The following is a 17,345-nucleotide window of genomic DNA, read 5'->3' on the forward strand; positions in this document are numbered from 1 at the left end:
TTGAGAAGCTTGCATATTTTGGTTGTAGTATTTCATTATTTATATCTGGAATGTTTTTACCAAATGATTTGTATTTTGCATTTTATTAAAAAGTAGGCTAAAATTTTGTTCCTTCATAAATTAATGTTTTTAGGCACTCTTGCTGATGGGAAATGTTATATGTGGGAACACACATGTATTTACAGAATTTTGTAGCAAAAATTAAATAGGGAAAATAGAGAGCCTACAAGTCATTTTGTATAAAAGTCAGTTGGGAGTTGCAGAGTTGTTTTTCATTTTGTTTTTTACTTTTTTGTTGAAGTATAGCATACATACAGAGAAGTTCACAAAGCATAGTTGTTGAGCTTAATGAATCAACGCATAGTGAACATACCTTGCAAGTACCACCTAGGTCGGAAAACAGAACATACCTGCCCCTGGGAAGCTTCCTTTGTGCCCCCCATTTAATTACTGCCTTTCCCATCCTTCCCACAAATAATTAACATCCTAACTTCTAGCACCAGAGATTAATTTTGTCAGTTTTTGATCTTTATATAGATGCAGTCATACACTATGTGGTTTTTTTTGTTTGTTTGTTTTATCTGTGTCTGGTTTCTTATCCATATTGTTGCATATAGCCGCGGTTCCTTCCTTTTCAGTGCTGGTAATCCATGGGATGAATATAATACAATTTATTTATCTGTTGTACTGTTGATGGACTTCTGGAGTTTCCACTTTGTGACTATGAAGAATAATATTGTTATAAACATTTTTATAAGTGTCTTTTTAGTACATATGAGTACCCATTTATTGTTGTCTCTATAACCAGGAGTGAAATTACTGGGTCATAGATGCACATATGTTTACCTTTAATAGATAGGGCCAAATCATTTCTCAAAGTGGTTACCATTTTATACTCCTGGTTGTTCCACGTCCTCACCTGCACTAACATTGTTACTCCTTTCATTTTAACCATTCAGCGGTGTGTAAAGGAATGGTGCAGTGGCTTTCTTTAATTTGTATTTGTGTTTTTACCAATGAGATTGAGCATTTTTACATATCTTTTTATATGCTCAGTGGACATTTAGATGTCCTCTTCTGTGAAGTTTCTGTTTAAGTCACTTGCCCATTTTTCTGTTGCAGAGTCTTTTTTCTGCAACTTTTTTTATTGTGGTAAAATATGCATAACATTTGACAACTTATTTTAAGTGTGCAGTTCAGTGCCATTAAATACATTCACACTGTTGTGCAACTGTCACCACCATCCATCTCCAGAATTTGTCATCTTGCAAAACAAACTCTGTACCCGTTAAACAGTAACTTCCTATTTTCCCCTCCCTCGAGCCCCTGGCAACCACCATTCTTCCTGTCTCTATGAATTTGACTACTCTTGTTACCTCATATAAGTGGAGTCATATGGTATTTGTCTTTTATATGACTGGTTTATTTCACTTAGCATAATGTCCTCAAGGTTCATTCATGTTGTAGCATGCATCAGAATTTCCTTCCTTTTTAAAGCTGAGTAATATTCCATTGTATGAATATAGCACATTTTGTTTATCTGTTTATCTGTCAATGGATACTTGGGTTACTTCCACCTTTTGGCTATTGTGAGTAATGCTGCTATGACCATGGATGTACAGATATCTCTTCAAGACCCTGCTTTCAATTCTTTTGGCGTATATACCCAGAGGTGGCATTGCTGGATCATACAGTAATTCTATTTTTAATTTTTTGAGAAACTGCCATACTGTTTCCCATAGTGGCTGCAGCATTTTACACTCCCACAAGGGTTCGAATTTCTCCACATCTTGTTAGCCAACGCTTTTTTTTTTAATCACTGACATTTTTATTTCTCTTTACAAATTATCCCAAACATACTCAGGTGTCATTTAGCTATTTCCTTGATTTATAAGTTGAGGCTGTTTCCCAGAAATGATCTATCAAATAATATTGTCTTTAGAAAAACCACATAATTTACTTTTGTACTGTTAGATAGCACAACTTGGGTGGGTGGGGCAAGAGGGACAGTGAGGATTGGGAATAGGCTGCAGCACCGAGGGCTGGAGGGGAGGACCATAGGCCAGGCACTGGTGCCTGGGACCACTTGGGTGCCTGACCTGGGGCTGGGTGGGGGTGGGCCTGGAGAGTCCTGGGATGGGAGATGGCTGGGACACCCTGGGTGATGGAGGCCTCAGGTGCCCTGGACCCTTGGCAAATGGCAAGAGGCTGGTAGGTGGAAGGCACACAGTGAGGCAGCTGGCAGTGCTCTTGCTGCTCTGGCGGGAGGGGCGCGGGGAGCCAGTGGAGCTGTTGAGTCACTGCAGCTTGCTCTTGAGGTGCCTCTTGCCGATGTCTGCGGCCATTATAGTGTTCAGCAGTTTTCTCTTGCCAACTTTTAGGATGTTCTGTCCTTCGTATTTAAGGAATTCTTCACTGGGTGGCACTGCTGCACCACTACTAGAGTAGCTAGTTTTGATTTGTATTTTGATAAAGTCAAAGCTGTGGTGGTCTTTGTAGAAGGAATTTCACACCAGCAGTGCAGAATGTAGGTGCCAGGAAGGGAATTCATCTACTCAGCATAGTTTCAGAGACTGGGAAGTCCAGAGGCCAGGAAACACATCTGGTGAGGTGACTCTACGGCAATGCAGGTGTCACAGGATGAAAATGGTGGAGCAGAGAGAGAGAGAGTATTTTGTTTTTTGATAGTAGCCGTCCTAGTGGATGTGAGGTGGTATAGTGTCTTTTTATACTATTGATAGTTCTTTCTTTTTTCTAGATGGGAGCCCTTTGTCGTTTACACGAGCTGTACATATATTCTCCCACTTTGTGCCTTCTCCTTCTATTCCTTTTATGGTATCTTTTGGTGAACAGAGATTCTTTATTTATTTATTTATTTATTTTGGTCTTTTTCATGACCGGTACTCAGCCAGTGAGTGCACCGGCCATTCCTATATAGGATCCAAACCCACGGCGGGAGCGTCGCTGCGCTCCCAGCACTGCGCTCTCCCGAGTGTGCCACGGGCTCGGCCCAGAGATTCTTTATTTTAATGTAGTCCAGTTTGTTAATCTTTTCTTTATGGTGTGTGTGTGTGTGTGTGTGTGTGTGTGTGTGTGTGTGTGTGTGTGTGTGTGTGTGTGTGTGTGTGTGTGTGTGTAAGAAATCTTTACCCATCCCCATGTCAAGAAGAGTTTTCTATACTTTTTTCTAGAAGTTTTTTGCTTTAGATTTTATATTTATTTCCTCTATCTGGAATTAATTTTTTAAAAGCTTTTTATTTTGAAATAATTTTAGACCTACAGAAAAGTTGTAGGACTAGTAAAAATAATTTCAGTACAATCTTTACTTATATGCTGACCTTTTATCATGATTATCATTTTCCTGTATAACACATATATACATACATGCATACATGATTTTTTTTTTTTTGGATGACCAGTAAGGGGATCTCAACCCTTGACTTGGTGTAGTCAGCACCATGCTCTCCCAAGTGAGCTAACTGGCCGTCCCTATGTAGGGATCCGAACCCATGGCCTTGGTGTTATCAGCACCACACTCTCCCAAGTGAGCCATAGGCTGGCCCCATACATGATTTTTTTCCTGAGCTGTTTGAGTGTAAATTGTAGACATAATGCTCTTTTACTGCTGAATATTTCAGTGTGTATTTTCTAAAAAACAAGGACATTCTCCTTTATAATCATAGTACAATTACACAATCAGGAAATTAACATTAACATATAAGCGTTCATTAAATTTCACTAATTGTTCTAATTTCCATTACAGCAAGAGACAAAAAAATTGTTGTTTCTAGTCCAGGATCCAATCCAGAATTATGTATTGCATTTAGTTGTTATGCTCTTCAATCTCCTTAAATTTGGAATAGTTCCTGTCTTTGTCTTTCATGACCTTGACATTTCTAAAGAAATTGTAGACTGTTTTCCAAATTGGGTTTGTCAGTGTTTCCTTATGATTAGGTTCAGCTTATATGTTTTGGGCAGGAATGCCACAGAAGCCATGTGTCCTTAGTCTAGCATTTCTGGAAGCACTTGGCTTTAGTCTGTTCCATTACTGGGAATGTTAAAGTTACTTCTTTTAAGGTGGTGTTGGCTAGGTTTCTCTACCGTTGAGTTACTATGTTTCCTTTTTTAATTAATAAATATCTTGTTGAAGATACTTTGAGACTTCGTAAATATCCTCTTACTAAACTTTCACTCTGTTTTTAAGGGGTTTTTGATAATTCTTTCCAGATTCAATTATTGCTATGATTTTTGTCAAATGGCAATTTGCTAATTCCATCATTCTTTCTATATTTATTAGTTGGCATTCTACTATACGGAAGAGTTCTTACTACCTTCCACTTATATTTTCATTTTTATTATTGTAGATTCATGGATTCTTATTCAGTGGACTATGAATTGTTAGCATCATTTATTTTGATGCCTTGATGTGGCCAGTGGTAGTCCCTTCAAGCTGGCTCCTGTGTTCTTTAAACACTTTAATATCCGGCACAATAAGTTTTGTACTTAAAAGGATGATACTTAAAAACCAAGCTGGAAGTTAGGTATGCTCATTGCTTTTGGGAAAGACAAATAGGTATGCGCACACACATATATGCATACACACATATCTATATCAATTTCTGTATCTGTTTCTCTCTACACTAAAATGTGCGAATTCACACTGATACTTAAAATTCCATTGATGTACAAGGGCATAAGAGCCTTTCCCTGTTCCATAATTATAATCCCTTTCTCTGACAGTGACAAACCTGACTTCTTTTATCTACAGTATATTTATAGTATTTATTTTCTCAATCCTAGAATATACAGAAAATAGTTTCAGAATTACTCTCTCATACCACTGTGAAAAACAAACCTGCTGACTAGAGTTCAATATTTGTTTATACTCTTTTGTCTTTAGCTTGAGAGTTTGAGGATTTATTGTCAAAATACTATGTTCGAAAGATACTTGGGTTGTGTTATTCATTCGAAATACAGTTGTGTACATTTGTTCCTATTGTATTCCATTTTAGGCTTCCCCCACTCTTGTTTGTTTAATTAATGAATTAATTTTTAGTATGTGAACACTAACATGGTTCCACAAGTCAGAATTATATGGGAATATGTATTCAGAGAAGTGCTCTTCCCTCCTCCATTCCTTCTTACTCCGTTCCCACACACCCCCTGGATGTAAACAGTTTGGTTTTTGTTAATCCTTACTGTGTTTCGTTTTGTATAAATGAGCAGATACACATATTTTTTTTATTTCCTTTTTCTTACACAAAAGGTGGTATAAGATATTCTTTTGTGCTTTGCTTATTTTCATTTGATGTATTTTAGAAATCTCTCCATACCAATTTATTTTATTTTATTTTATTTTTTTGTCGTTTTTTCGTGACCGGCACTCAGCCAGTGAGTGCACCGGCCATTCCTATATAGGATCCGAACCCGCGGCGGGAGCGTCGCCGCGCTCCCAGCGCAGCACTCTACCGAGTGCGCCACGGGCTTGGCCCTCTCCATACCAATTTATAGCAGTCTGCTTATTCTTTTTTATAACTGTTTAATACTTTATGTTCACTAATGTGTACACTTACCTGTGTATAGGCATTTAAGATATACCAATATTTTCAAATGAAAAACAATTCTGCTGTGAATAACCTTGTGTATGTGTATTTTTATATCATTGAAGTTGTGTCTTCAGGTTAAATTCGTAGAAGTAGAGGTCCCAGGCAAAAGATAAATGCACATGTAGTTTTGTTAGATATTGCCTGATTCCTTTCATAAGGCTTATATCAAGGTGCATTCCCACCAGCAACTTGTAGGAGTACCTGTTTCCCTACTTTCTTCCCCAAACAATGTGTTGTCAGGGGTCCTGGTAGGGCCCTTAGGCGTGGAGTCCTGGGGGAAGCCTAACACAGCCGCAACCAGGTTAAGAGTGCACCAACAACACCATTTTCACGCAGGTAGTCCTCCATAGTCACTACAGTTGCCTTGGCTACCATAAAAGCAGCTAGTCTTTATAGCAGCAGTCACAGCCACTATGCAGATGGCACGCCAGATTCTCAACTGCACACTGACACAAAGAGAGGCACCAGTGAAGACTAAAAAAAAAAGAGGTCCTCTTTCTCCACAAAGCACACTCCAGAGTAATAGAAGAAGTATGTGACTTACGATAATAGGGGAGGACTTGATCACACCTGTCTCAGTACTGGACAGATCATCTAGGCAACAAACCAACAGAGGAACAGTTAATCTGTCAGATGGAGAGACCAAATCTATGGTTACTAGAGGGGGAAGGGGAAGGAGGGAAGGAGAAGAGGAAGGGTAGAGATTGGATAAGGGGCATAAAGAACAAGTGTAATTTGTAACAATGAATATGCTAATAAAAAAATAAAATAAAATAAAAAAAGAACGTGTTGTGATACTTTTTCATTTTTGCCAGACTGATAGGTGACAAGTGCTATCTCAGTGCTGCTTAATTTGTATTCCTCTTATCATGAGTTAGATTGATCATCTTTTTATGTATTTGTGTGTGTATGTGTATTGATTGTGTGTGATTGTTCATTCATTTGCTCATTTTTCTTTCTGGTTTTTGGTCTTTTCCCCCTCAATTTTAAAGAGTTCTTTATGTGTTAGGGATCTTAGCCCTTCATCTATGAGATGTTGTAAATATTCTTTCCCATTTTTTCATTTTTTTTTACTTACTCATGATGTTTTTATTTGGCCATGCAAAATATTTTTAAAACTTTCTTTAATTAAATTTTTTTTTTTAGATTTTTATTCTTTTTTTTTTTTTTTTTTTTGGCAGCTGGCCAGTATAGGGATCTAAGCCCTTGACCTAGGTGTTAGATTTTTATTCTTATGTAGTCAAATTGATCAGTTCTCTGTTTTATGATTCAGGATCTTGAGTCATATTTAGAAAACCTTGGACTTTATTTTTTATATGGTGTGAAATAGGCCTCAAGATTCATTCCTGACTCCATCTTCCTCCCCTTTTATGAATATACAATTGACTTAGGACTATTTACTGGAAAGACCATGTTTTCTGCATGGCTTCCTTGGTAATAAATCAAGTGTCTGTATATACGCAGTTTATGGACTTTTTATTATTTCACTGGTTTATTCTTGTGGCAGTACTGTACTATCTTATCATTATAAGTGCAGAGTTTGTGATTTGGTGCCTTGATGTATGCTTAACTTAGACGCCTTTTTGTAACAAATTGTAGCCAGAGGAGGGGGATGATTAAGCCACTTTTCACATAACTATGTATGGTGGTTTTCAGGTAATGGTTATGAAAGGAAAGAATATTTAACTTACAGAGAAAGAAAAATTAGCTCAGAGATAATCTTTGTTAACGGAATATGAAAGATGATTTGAAAATATGAGTATGTTGAGTTTATTTATTGACTAATAGATGAGGGGCAGATTGACAGGAAAGAGATATGACTTTTGATTTCCAGTTTTTTTGCATTGTAGTTGATGAACGGTTTTCATTAACAGAAACAGCTCGTAAAGAGTATAAACAGTCTTTCATGATTAATGCAGTGGCCCTTTTCCTCTTTATATGTTCTTCATTTCTCTTAACGTGATAATCCTTAATTATCAGAGTTTAATTCTGTTTAATTCATTAAAAACATTGATCCATTTTCTGCCTCTTTTTAAATAAGATAGATTGACCTACCTGGTGGTACTGTATTATAACTTTCATAATTAAATGATGAGAACTGAAGTCTACTCTATGTGAAGTCACTGACATTTAGAACCAGAAGAGAATTTAGAAATTAGTTACTTATGAGCCATTTATTTTAACCTGTAGAAATGAATTCATTATGATTATCTGAGAGAGAGCATGGTTCCAGATAGAAGACAGATAAATCAATTGGCTATCTTGTACCTTCACCTTAAAGGGAGAAAACTATTTGGTTCTTTTATTAAAAATTAATTTTTTGTTTTGTCCCCCCTATCCCCCAACAGATCTTTAACTCCTCTGTATTCTCATTTTTAGGAGAAGTAAAAACAGATTTCTTCACTATTTTTCTTAAATAATAATTTTATAACCAATCCCATTATCCATAGTGTTTTTCTTTTTAAAAAGCCCACTATATTTTTAAATTGTCTTTATAAAATGTAAAGAAATATTGCAAATGGTCTTTCTTAAGTAGTGTGATAATTTAGCCAGACTAATCCTTCCTCTAACCATAAAATCTATAGTTTTTTAATTAATATATCACCCAGACCTTAAAAAGATCTTCTTTTCAATTTTGGCTTAAACTTGACTACTAGAGAATTAGATAGGGTAAAAAAGATAAATTTCAGAATAATTTCTTTTAGATATTGGCTCCATCATTGAATCACTTTAGAGCAATGAAGATTTGACTTGTAATGATATTTCTCTCTAGCAATTGCAAGGTGACACTTTCCTGTGGCATTATAGAACTTCTTGCAGTAGCCTGTATGGCATCACTAAAATGATTCTTATTCATAAGTCATGTCCTAGGAGGAGTAACAGGGATAATGTCTTCACTTTTTCCAGTTACTCACTGAATCTGGCACGTGTGGGCACCCAGCAGGCTTCTATAAAATCTTTGATTATGTGTATGATTTTTGTATTTTAAAAAGAGGGGTGTGATTATCTATAAACCTGTTAGGAGATTCTGTTTCTGTAGGACAGTATGGTGTGCTGTTTACCCTCAGAAAGTCTTTGTAGAGCTCTTGAACTCAGTATCAAAATCAAGAGCTTTGTTTAGTCTCAATATTGTTTAATCTTGCTTCATCTAGTCCATTTGTTTTTATTTTTTGTTGCTTCTAGACCAAGAGCAGTGATGACCTTTTAGCTGGAATGGCTGGTGGGGTAACGGTGACTAATGGTGTTAAAGGAAGGAAAAGCACCTGCCCATCTGCACCACCTTCGGCATCTGTCCCTGCCATGACCACCGTGGAGAACAAATCCAAGATTAACACAGGTATGGGTAGCATTCAGTCTAAGATTTCAACTCCTTTTTTGTTTGAATAGGCAGAGTGCATTGGTATTTAGGGTGTTCTATCTCATTATTAAAAATTTCAAACATATACAAAAGTAGACAGATTGGTATTTCATGTACTCATCACCATTATAAACTCATAGCCAATATTAACTCCTTGAAACCCACCCTCCCTTATTATTTTGAAACATCTCAGACATTATATAATTTCATCTATGACTATTTCATTATATTAGATAAGACTTCTTTTAAAAACATAATCACAATACCATTATCAGTCCTTAAAATAATTAATAATCATTTCTTAAATCATATATTCAATAAATATTTAAATATCCCACAGTCTCATAAATGATGGGATTTTTTTTTTTTTTTTTACTGTCTATTTTTGTTTGGATCAAGATTCCCATAAGATTCCCATATAATAATTGGCTGATGTGCCTCTTAAGATTTTTTTTAAATCTATGGGTTTACCCCCTTTTTTCTTGTAATTTAATTTTTTTAAGAAACTGTTCATTTGACCTGTAGAGTTTCCCAGGATCTAGATTTTGATGTCATAACATCCCCATGATATCCTCAATCATTATCCTTTGTCCTCTCTGTTTACTGTAAGTTGCATTAGATCCAGAGCCCTGATGGGACATGTTCAGGTTCCTTTTTAAAAAAATTTTTTTTTTATCACAGACTCCTTTATAGGTGATGGTGCGTCTATCTGTCAGGAGGCACGATATTTCTGGTTGTCCTTTGATCAGTGCCTAGATTCATTTATTCTAATTCTAACATTCTTTCTTCATTTAGCAGCTGTTTGTTTTGAGATTTGATAGAGTTGATAAATTAACTCGTTGTACGTTATAGGAGTAATGTTATCATGTTTTACTTTTTACATCTGTAGAAAAAAACTGTAGAACTTGTAGTAAGTATAAGATCATGTTTGTAATAAAGCTTATGAAAGCAGATTGGCAAAAATGATAGCAGATCCTCTTCTATCATCATTTAGGCTCTTATCCCTTCTTGGGTTTACCTGTTGTCCTTTCTCCTGCTTTGACCTGCAGACTCTTCTTTCTATCCTATGTCATGCCCCACTATTAATTATGATAGAGCTGTGGTGTGAATAACAAGAGGGAATATTTACCTCCTTACTTTGTGCTTTGTGGGCATTGTTTCATTTTATTCTTACTGTAGCTCTCTGAGGTGGAGATTATGAGTATCCTCATTTTAGAGATGAGAAAACTTAAGCATCTTGCCCAAGGCCGTGCATTCATTTGATCAGTAAATATTTATTGGGGACCCATTTTGAACTAGGCCACAGGCTGGTGGTGGAGCAAGGACTGAACTTTATAGGTCTTTTACTCCCAAGCCTGGGGTCATCACTACATTTAATACTACAGCTTATGTGGTAAGAAGAAAATTACTCTATTGCCATCTGTATCTCTTCCTATTTCCTGCCTTTAGAATTGTTCTGGGAAAGATTCCATGTGTTTGCACACAATGTTCCTTGCTGACTACCACCTGATCTCAGGATTCAGTTATCGCCTCCCTGGATCAGTAGCCTTAGTATGGCTTTGTATATATGTGTTAGTTTGCCAGGGCTGCCATAACAAAATACCACACACTGGATGGCTTAAACAGCAGAAATTTCACAGTTCTGGAGGCAGGAAGTCCGAGATTATAAAGTGTTAGCAGATTTGCTTTCTCCTGAGGCCTCTTTCTTTGCCTTGCAGACAGCTGCATTCTTGCTTTGTCTTCACAGGGTTGTTACTATGTGTGTATCTGTGTCCTAATACCCTCTTCTTATAAGGACACCAGTCATGTTGGATTAGGGCCCACCTCATGACTTCATTTCACCTCAGTTACCTCTTTAACTTAATTACCCCGTCTCCAGATTTAGTCACATTCTGAGGTTCTGGGGTTTAGGGCTTTGACATATGAATTGGGGGCAAGGGAGTGGTGCACAATTCAACCCATAACAACATTCTTAATTTTTCAGTCACCTACTCTACCTTTACTTACTCCCAATGAGTTCCCTAAGGTGTTTGATTTCAAGGTACCAATTCACTTATCTTTACCTCAGATTATTCTGTCTACTCACTCATCACAGTAATCCCACAAGGGAGGTTTTTCTTCTTTGTGTTTGGTCTCTTCCTCTCCTCTTGTTTCTTTACCTCTCCTTTCATTTGGGGGCATTATCAGTCCTTCCCTCCTTATTGGCTCCTTTCCTTTTGTCTATCAAACATGCACAGATCTTTGTTTTTTGGGAAGGTTTTTGGTTTAGACAAGAAGGATGATGGTGCCATTTACAGAAATGGGGAAGGGAATTAATGTTGGGGGGAACAAGTTATATCATCCTTTTCCTTTTTTGGCCTCCATATATAGTTGTTTCTTCTAATCCTGTTACATCTGCTTTTAAAACCTGTCACAGATTTATTATCCCTTCTCTGTTCTTAGTGCCACCCCCTGAATATAAGCCCTTCTACTCTGCTTTCTTTCTCAGATGTTCCATTCACTGTCCTCTAGATTCATCTCGATAAAAATGCTTTTTGTTATGTTTGTTCCCTGCTCAAGAACATTTATTGACTTCCTGTGACTCACTGAATTCTGCCTGATGTTCAGGGTTCTATATAAACATTCTGCTACAGCTTCCATTAAGAGTGTAACCTTACTTTTCCTTTCTGTGCTGTGCTCACTTCTACTTCCTCATCCTTGTCTGACTTGTGACCAGCCTGAATTCCCTCTCCTCTACACCCCATCCATGGCAAGATTAGTGGCTATCTTCCTGCATCACGTAGACCATTTGCTCCCTGTTACCTCCACAGCCTGCTGCCCACTGCACAGAGAACCAGGAGGTTCTTTAAAAATATTTACTGATTATATCTAGATCTTATTTTTAAAAATGAAAAAATTCTGTTTAATTCTTAAGTATTTATGGGTGTTTTAACATATTCCTATTCTTCTCGTATTCAGTAAGTGATCATGTCAATTGTTTTGACAGGTTTAAAATTTTTACAGCTAAGTAATAGGGTGATTTGTGAAACAGATTTGATCGACACATCTCATTACTTAACATTAACGCATCATTGTTTCTTAACATTTAGAGAGGCGATATAACATACTGGTTAAGTTGCAAATTCTGGAGCCAGACTGCCTGAGTTTGAATCTTGGCTCATCCATTTATTACCTATGGGAAGTTGGCAAATTATTTTACATCTCCATGTCAAAGTTTCTTCACCTGTGAAACAGGATGATAATAGCACCAACCTCAGAGTTTTGATGAGGCTTATATAAATTAATGTATATGAAGTGTTAATGACTGTGTTTGGAATAAGTGCTAGGTATGTGTTAGGCATGGTTGTTATAATTATTGTTACTATGTATGTGGTATTCTATGGTGTGAAAACTTTTTTGCATTTACTTTAGTCATAATTTTTGTGTTTCTTGTAGGTAGCTTAGATTTTTGGTTTGTCCATAGGATGCCTTTCCCTTCTTTTCCACCTGTGCTCTCCTTTCACCATCTGTTTATAGTTAGTTTGCCACCTGACCAGCTAATTCTAGAATCATCTTCATCTAGCTGGTCCTAGAATATTATGCCCCTGGCCAACTGTTTAAAGCCCTGCTTTTGGATTCAAGTTAATGTGTATAATTTAAACAACAGTTTTATTGACATATAATTCACATTCAATAAAATTTATCCTTTTACACTGTTCAATAAAGTATATAACTTCTTTTCCATTGATAGTTAAAAGATGAAAGATCTGGTTTTGAGGAAACTGAATTTTAAAGTGACTGTAAGGCAAGATTATTGTGGGTCTAAATCAATGTGTAGATCCTAGATTTTATCTCATTAGTCCTGGTGCATGAACTATATATGCTTTTTTATTGCTGATATTTTTGCCTTAAATTCTTTGTTTCAAACCCATAGGCACGAGTTCTTCAACCAAGCGGAGCACTTCTGCAGGTAATAAAGAATCCAGTTCTACTAGAGAAAGATTACGTGAACGTACTCGACTAAACCAGAGCAAAAAACTACCTTCTGCAGGTCAGGGAGCTAATGACGTGGCACTGGCTAAACGTTCCCGCAGTCGCACTGCTATAGAATGTGATATTCGCATGAGCAAGTCTAAATCGGACAATCAGATCAGTGACAAAGCTGCTTTGGAAGCCAAAGTGAAAGATCTTCTCACGCTGGCAAAAACAAAGGATGTGGAAATTTTACACTTGAGAAATGAACTCCGAGACATGCGTGCTCAGCTGGGCATTAATGAGGATCACTCTGAGGGCGATGAAAAATCTGAGAAGGAAACCATTATCTCTCACCAGCCAACTGATGTTGAGTCCACTTTATTGCAGTTACAGGAACAGAATACTGCCATTCGTGAAGAACTCAACCAGCTGAAAAATGAAAACAGAATGTTAAAGGACAGGTTGAATGCATTGGGTTTTTCCCTAGAGCAGAGGTTAGACAATTCTGAAAAACTGTTTGGCTATCAGTCCCTGAGCCCAGAAATCGCCCCTGGTAACCAGAGCGATGGAGGAGGAACTCTGACTTCTTCAGTGGAAGGCTCTGCCCCTGGGTCAGTGGAAGATCTCTTGAGTCAAGATGAAAATACGCTCATGGCCCATCAGCACAGTAACTCTATGGACAACCTAGACAGTGAGTGCAGTGAGGTTTACCAGCCCCTCACATCAAGCGATGATGCACTGGATGCACCGTCATCCTCAGAGTCTGAAGGCATCCCAAGCATAGAGCACTCTCGGAAGGGGAGCAGTGGGAACGCCAGTGAAGTGTCTGTCGCTTGCTTGACAGAACGGATACACCAGATGGAAGAGAACCAGCATAGTACGAGTGAGGAACTTCAGGCAACTCTGCAAGAGCTAGCTGATTTACAACAGATCACCCAAGAACTGAATAATGAAAATGAAAGGCTCGGAGAGGAGAAGGTTATTCTTATGGAATCTTTATGTCAGCAAAGCGATAAATTGGAACACTTTAGTCGACAGATTGAATATTTCCGCTCCCTTCTAGATGAACATCACATTTCTTATGTTATAGATGAAGATGTAAAAAGTGGACGCTATATGGAATTAGAACAACGGTATATGGACCTAGCTGAGAATGCCCGTTTTGAACGAGAACAGCTCCTTGGTGTCCAGCAGCATTTGAGTAATACTTTGAAAATGGCAGAACAAGACAACAAGGAAGCTCAGGAAATGATAGGGGCGCTCAAGGAGCGCAGTCACCACATGGAGCGAATTATTGAGTCTGAGCAGAAGGGTAAAGCAGCCTTGGCAGCCACATTAGAGGAGTACAAAGCCACAGTGGCCAGTGACCAGATAGAGATGAATCGTCTGAAGGCCCAGCTGGAGAATGAAAAGCAGAAAGTGGCAGAGCTATATTCTATTCATAACTCTGGAGACAAATCTGATATTCAGGATCTCCTGGAGAGTGTCAGGCTGGACAAAGAAAAAGCAGAGACTCTGGCTAGTAACCTGCAAGAAGATCTGGCTCATACCAGAAACGATGCCAATCGATTACAGGACACCATTGCTAAGGTATTGTTTAAATAGACAATAATGTTCTAGACTAGCATTATGCAGCTGCCATACACAGCATACTGAAAATCAGGATCATTTGTCTGGTGTATTATTTACCTTTTTTTTTTTTTTTGGCTGCTGGCCAGTACAGGGATCGAACCCAGGACTTTGTGTATCAGCACCACACTCTAACCAACTGAGCTAACCAGCGAGCCCTCATTAGCTTTTTTTTTAAGCAGATTTTTTTAAAGTTTGGGAATTATTTTCTTTTATTGGAATAGAGTGAAAAGTATTCTTATAATAATGTCACTCTTACTTGCATTTCATTACTGTTTTCTTGTCTTTGAGAGGATGTGGTTAGAGTTACAGTTAACACCAGAATTTGTCCTTGCTTATGGGATATGCCCATGGAGTGGGTCATGCAATTTTACATCCTTATCCCTAACATATTTTAGTGTAAGATAGATGGATTGCATGTATTCCAGTCCATAGGATCAGCAATGCCTGCCACTTCTCATCCTGCTATAGTTGTAGTTTTTCAAATAGAGTTCGTTGTGAGTTAAAAATATGTGTGGAGTATAGAGCGTCCTATTTCTTAGAGGTCTGTGATTTGTTGCTGGCAGGGACCTGAGAGGTCATAAGTTCAGTCCCTTTGTTTTATAGGAATGCAGCATAATAGTGAGTACTCAGTCAGACGTGTTGCCCAGGGTTGCTGGCATTCTGGCTGGGGCTCTGTACCCTGAGTGGTTGCTGATGAAGTGTTTATTTCCATGAATTATCTAATTATTGTGTCTCACTTTTTATTTACTTGTTTTTTTAGTGCAATGATTTTTAGGGTCTTTTTTTTTTTTTTGGCAGCTGGCCAATACAGGGATTGAACCCTCGACCTTGGTGTTATCAGCACCACATTCTAACCAACTGAACCAACTGGCCAGCCCCCAGTGCAATTATTTTTAAAGTAAGAAGTATTAGTATATCTTTGGCCAAAATTTGAATAGTTTAGACTAGAAATTTTTCTAGTAATCACTTTTAGAATTATAGGAGATACATATTATTTCTTGGAGTATGAATGTTGAGGGCACTATGAACTAATACTTTTGAAAAGACACTATTTGAGAATTTTTATATATTTCCATTTTCAATTTGATATTGAAACTGTCACAAAGAAGACATTTTTGTAGGAAAGAATGTTAATCATTAATCAAATGCATGCTTTCAGTCCAAACTTTGGAGAAGGGAAAATTTCAGAAATTTCCTTGTAAAGAATCTGGTTAAGTTCAGTGATATGTCAATATAATTTCATTCAGGAATGAAGCAACAGTTTATGCTTAACATATTATCTATAATCTTATTGTAGAGTGCTTTTTCATGCTCTTTTTTGGATTAGCCAATATTTTATTACATTTTTAGTTTATTTCATTTCCTTTGTTACTCTATTAGGTATACATCTTTGTTTTGTTATCTTAGTGGTTGCTTAAAGTTTTACAGTGTGTATTAGTCCATTTTCTGATGCTTATAATAGAATACCTGAAACTGGGTAATTTATGAAGAAACAAAATTTATTTCTTACAGTTTAGAGGTTGGGAAATCCAACGTCAGGGGACACATTCTTCTTGGTGGGAACTCTACAGAGTCCTGTGGCAATGCAGGCAATCACATGGTGAGGGCTAAGCAAGAGCCTTTTTCATGCTTTCTAACAGTTATCATACAGGTGGTTTTAGTTCATGCATAGTACCTTACGCTTACCTTCCGTTTGAAATAGTGTGTACCTCAATTCTAGAATTTATCTTAGAACAATTCTTACTTTTCTATATCTGCACAAACAATTTTATATAGGTGGAAGATGAATACCGAGCCTTCCAAGAAGAAGCTAAGAAACAAATTGAAGATTTGAACATGACATTAGAAAAATTAAGATCAGAGCTAGAAGAAAAAGAGACAGAAAGGAGCGACATGAAAGAAACCATCTTTGAACTTGAGGACGAAGTAGAACAACATCGAGCTGTGAAACTTCATGACAACCTCATTATTTCTGATTTAGAGAGTAAGTGATGAGAGAACTTTTCATTCCCTTTTGTCCTACCCTTTTAACATGTGAAGATAGTTTACATTTGGTAAAAACTAGTAATTCTGACTGGCACAGTAGTCCAAAGGCAGTAGCACACAGCTGGCTCGCAGAAATATGAATATGGTAAAAGTACAGAAATATGAATATGGCAAAAGTATAATTCGCACATTATTTGAAAGTCTTTGGACTGCTGTGTTTTGTTCCTAAAGTAGAACTGTTAAGTAGAAGCATTACTTTAAAATTGTAGCTAATTAAGGAAAATCATTTAAGTGAAAAGCTAATGGGATTGTTATTTCCTAGATCTTAAAAACGCCATTGATAATTTACTTCTAGTGATTGCAAATTTACTGAGACAAAAATATTGATCCTGCATAATCTTAGGTTCAGTTTTTATTTCTTTTTCTGATTTTCCTTCTTATCATGAATATTTTTATAACACGGTAGAATTATAACTCAGGTTTTAAGTTTTTTATTTTTTATGTTAAAATTTTTTTTAACTTTTATTTTCTCATTATTTCAGACTTATCAGAGTTGAAAATATAGTACAAAGCATTGCTGTATAGAAATTTTGATAAGGAATGTGATATTTGCATGCAAATGAGGAAAAAGAGAAAAACAGTAACTGTACAGTGGAAAAATTGGGTAATACTTTGGATGACTATGTGAGTGACATAGATTTAGACTCATCATTGGCTAGGCCATATTCTGACTAACGTATAACTTCAGTTAATCACAAAGAAATATTAGATAAAAAATGTGGAATATTCTAAAAGCAGAGGCATGGGGG

General features: G+C 37.0%; 1 protein-coding gene and 1 non-coding gene across 8 annotated transcripts in view; one reads left to right on the forward strand and one right to left on the reverse strand.

The window, feature by feature from the left end:
* The window catches only part of SPECC1L (sperm antigen with calponin homology and coiled-coil domains 1 like), a 138,896-nt gene that overhangs the window by 33,492 nt on the left and 88,059 nt on the right, over positions 1-17,345 (forward strand). For all 7 annotated transcript variants that reach the window (XM_063085323.1, XM_063085326.1, XM_063085324.1 and 4 more), the window contains 3 exons: positions 8,790-8,943; positions 12,878-14,508; positions 16,327-16,534. In XM_063085323.1, coding sequence (XP_062941393.1) covers positions 8,790-8,943; positions 12,878-14,508; positions 16,327-16,534 — 1,993 coding nt within the window. The remainder of the gene's footprint in view (positions 1-8,789; positions 8,944-12,877; positions 14,509-16,326; positions 16,535-17,345) is intronic.
* TRNAI-GAU (transfer RNA isoleucine (anticodon GAU)) lies at positions 15,350-15,423 on the reverse strand. The gene has a single exon. It is a non-coding gene; the product is annotated as a tRNA-Ile (tRNA).

This window comes from Cynocephalus volans, chromosome 2 (genome assembly GCF_027409185.1).
Source record: "Cynocephalus volans isolate mCynVol1 chromosome 2, mCynVol1.pri, whole genome shotgun sequence".
Classification (NCBI taxonomy): domain Eukaryota; kingdom Metazoa; phylum Chordata; class Mammalia; order Dermoptera; family Cynocephalidae; genus Cynocephalus; species Cynocephalus volans.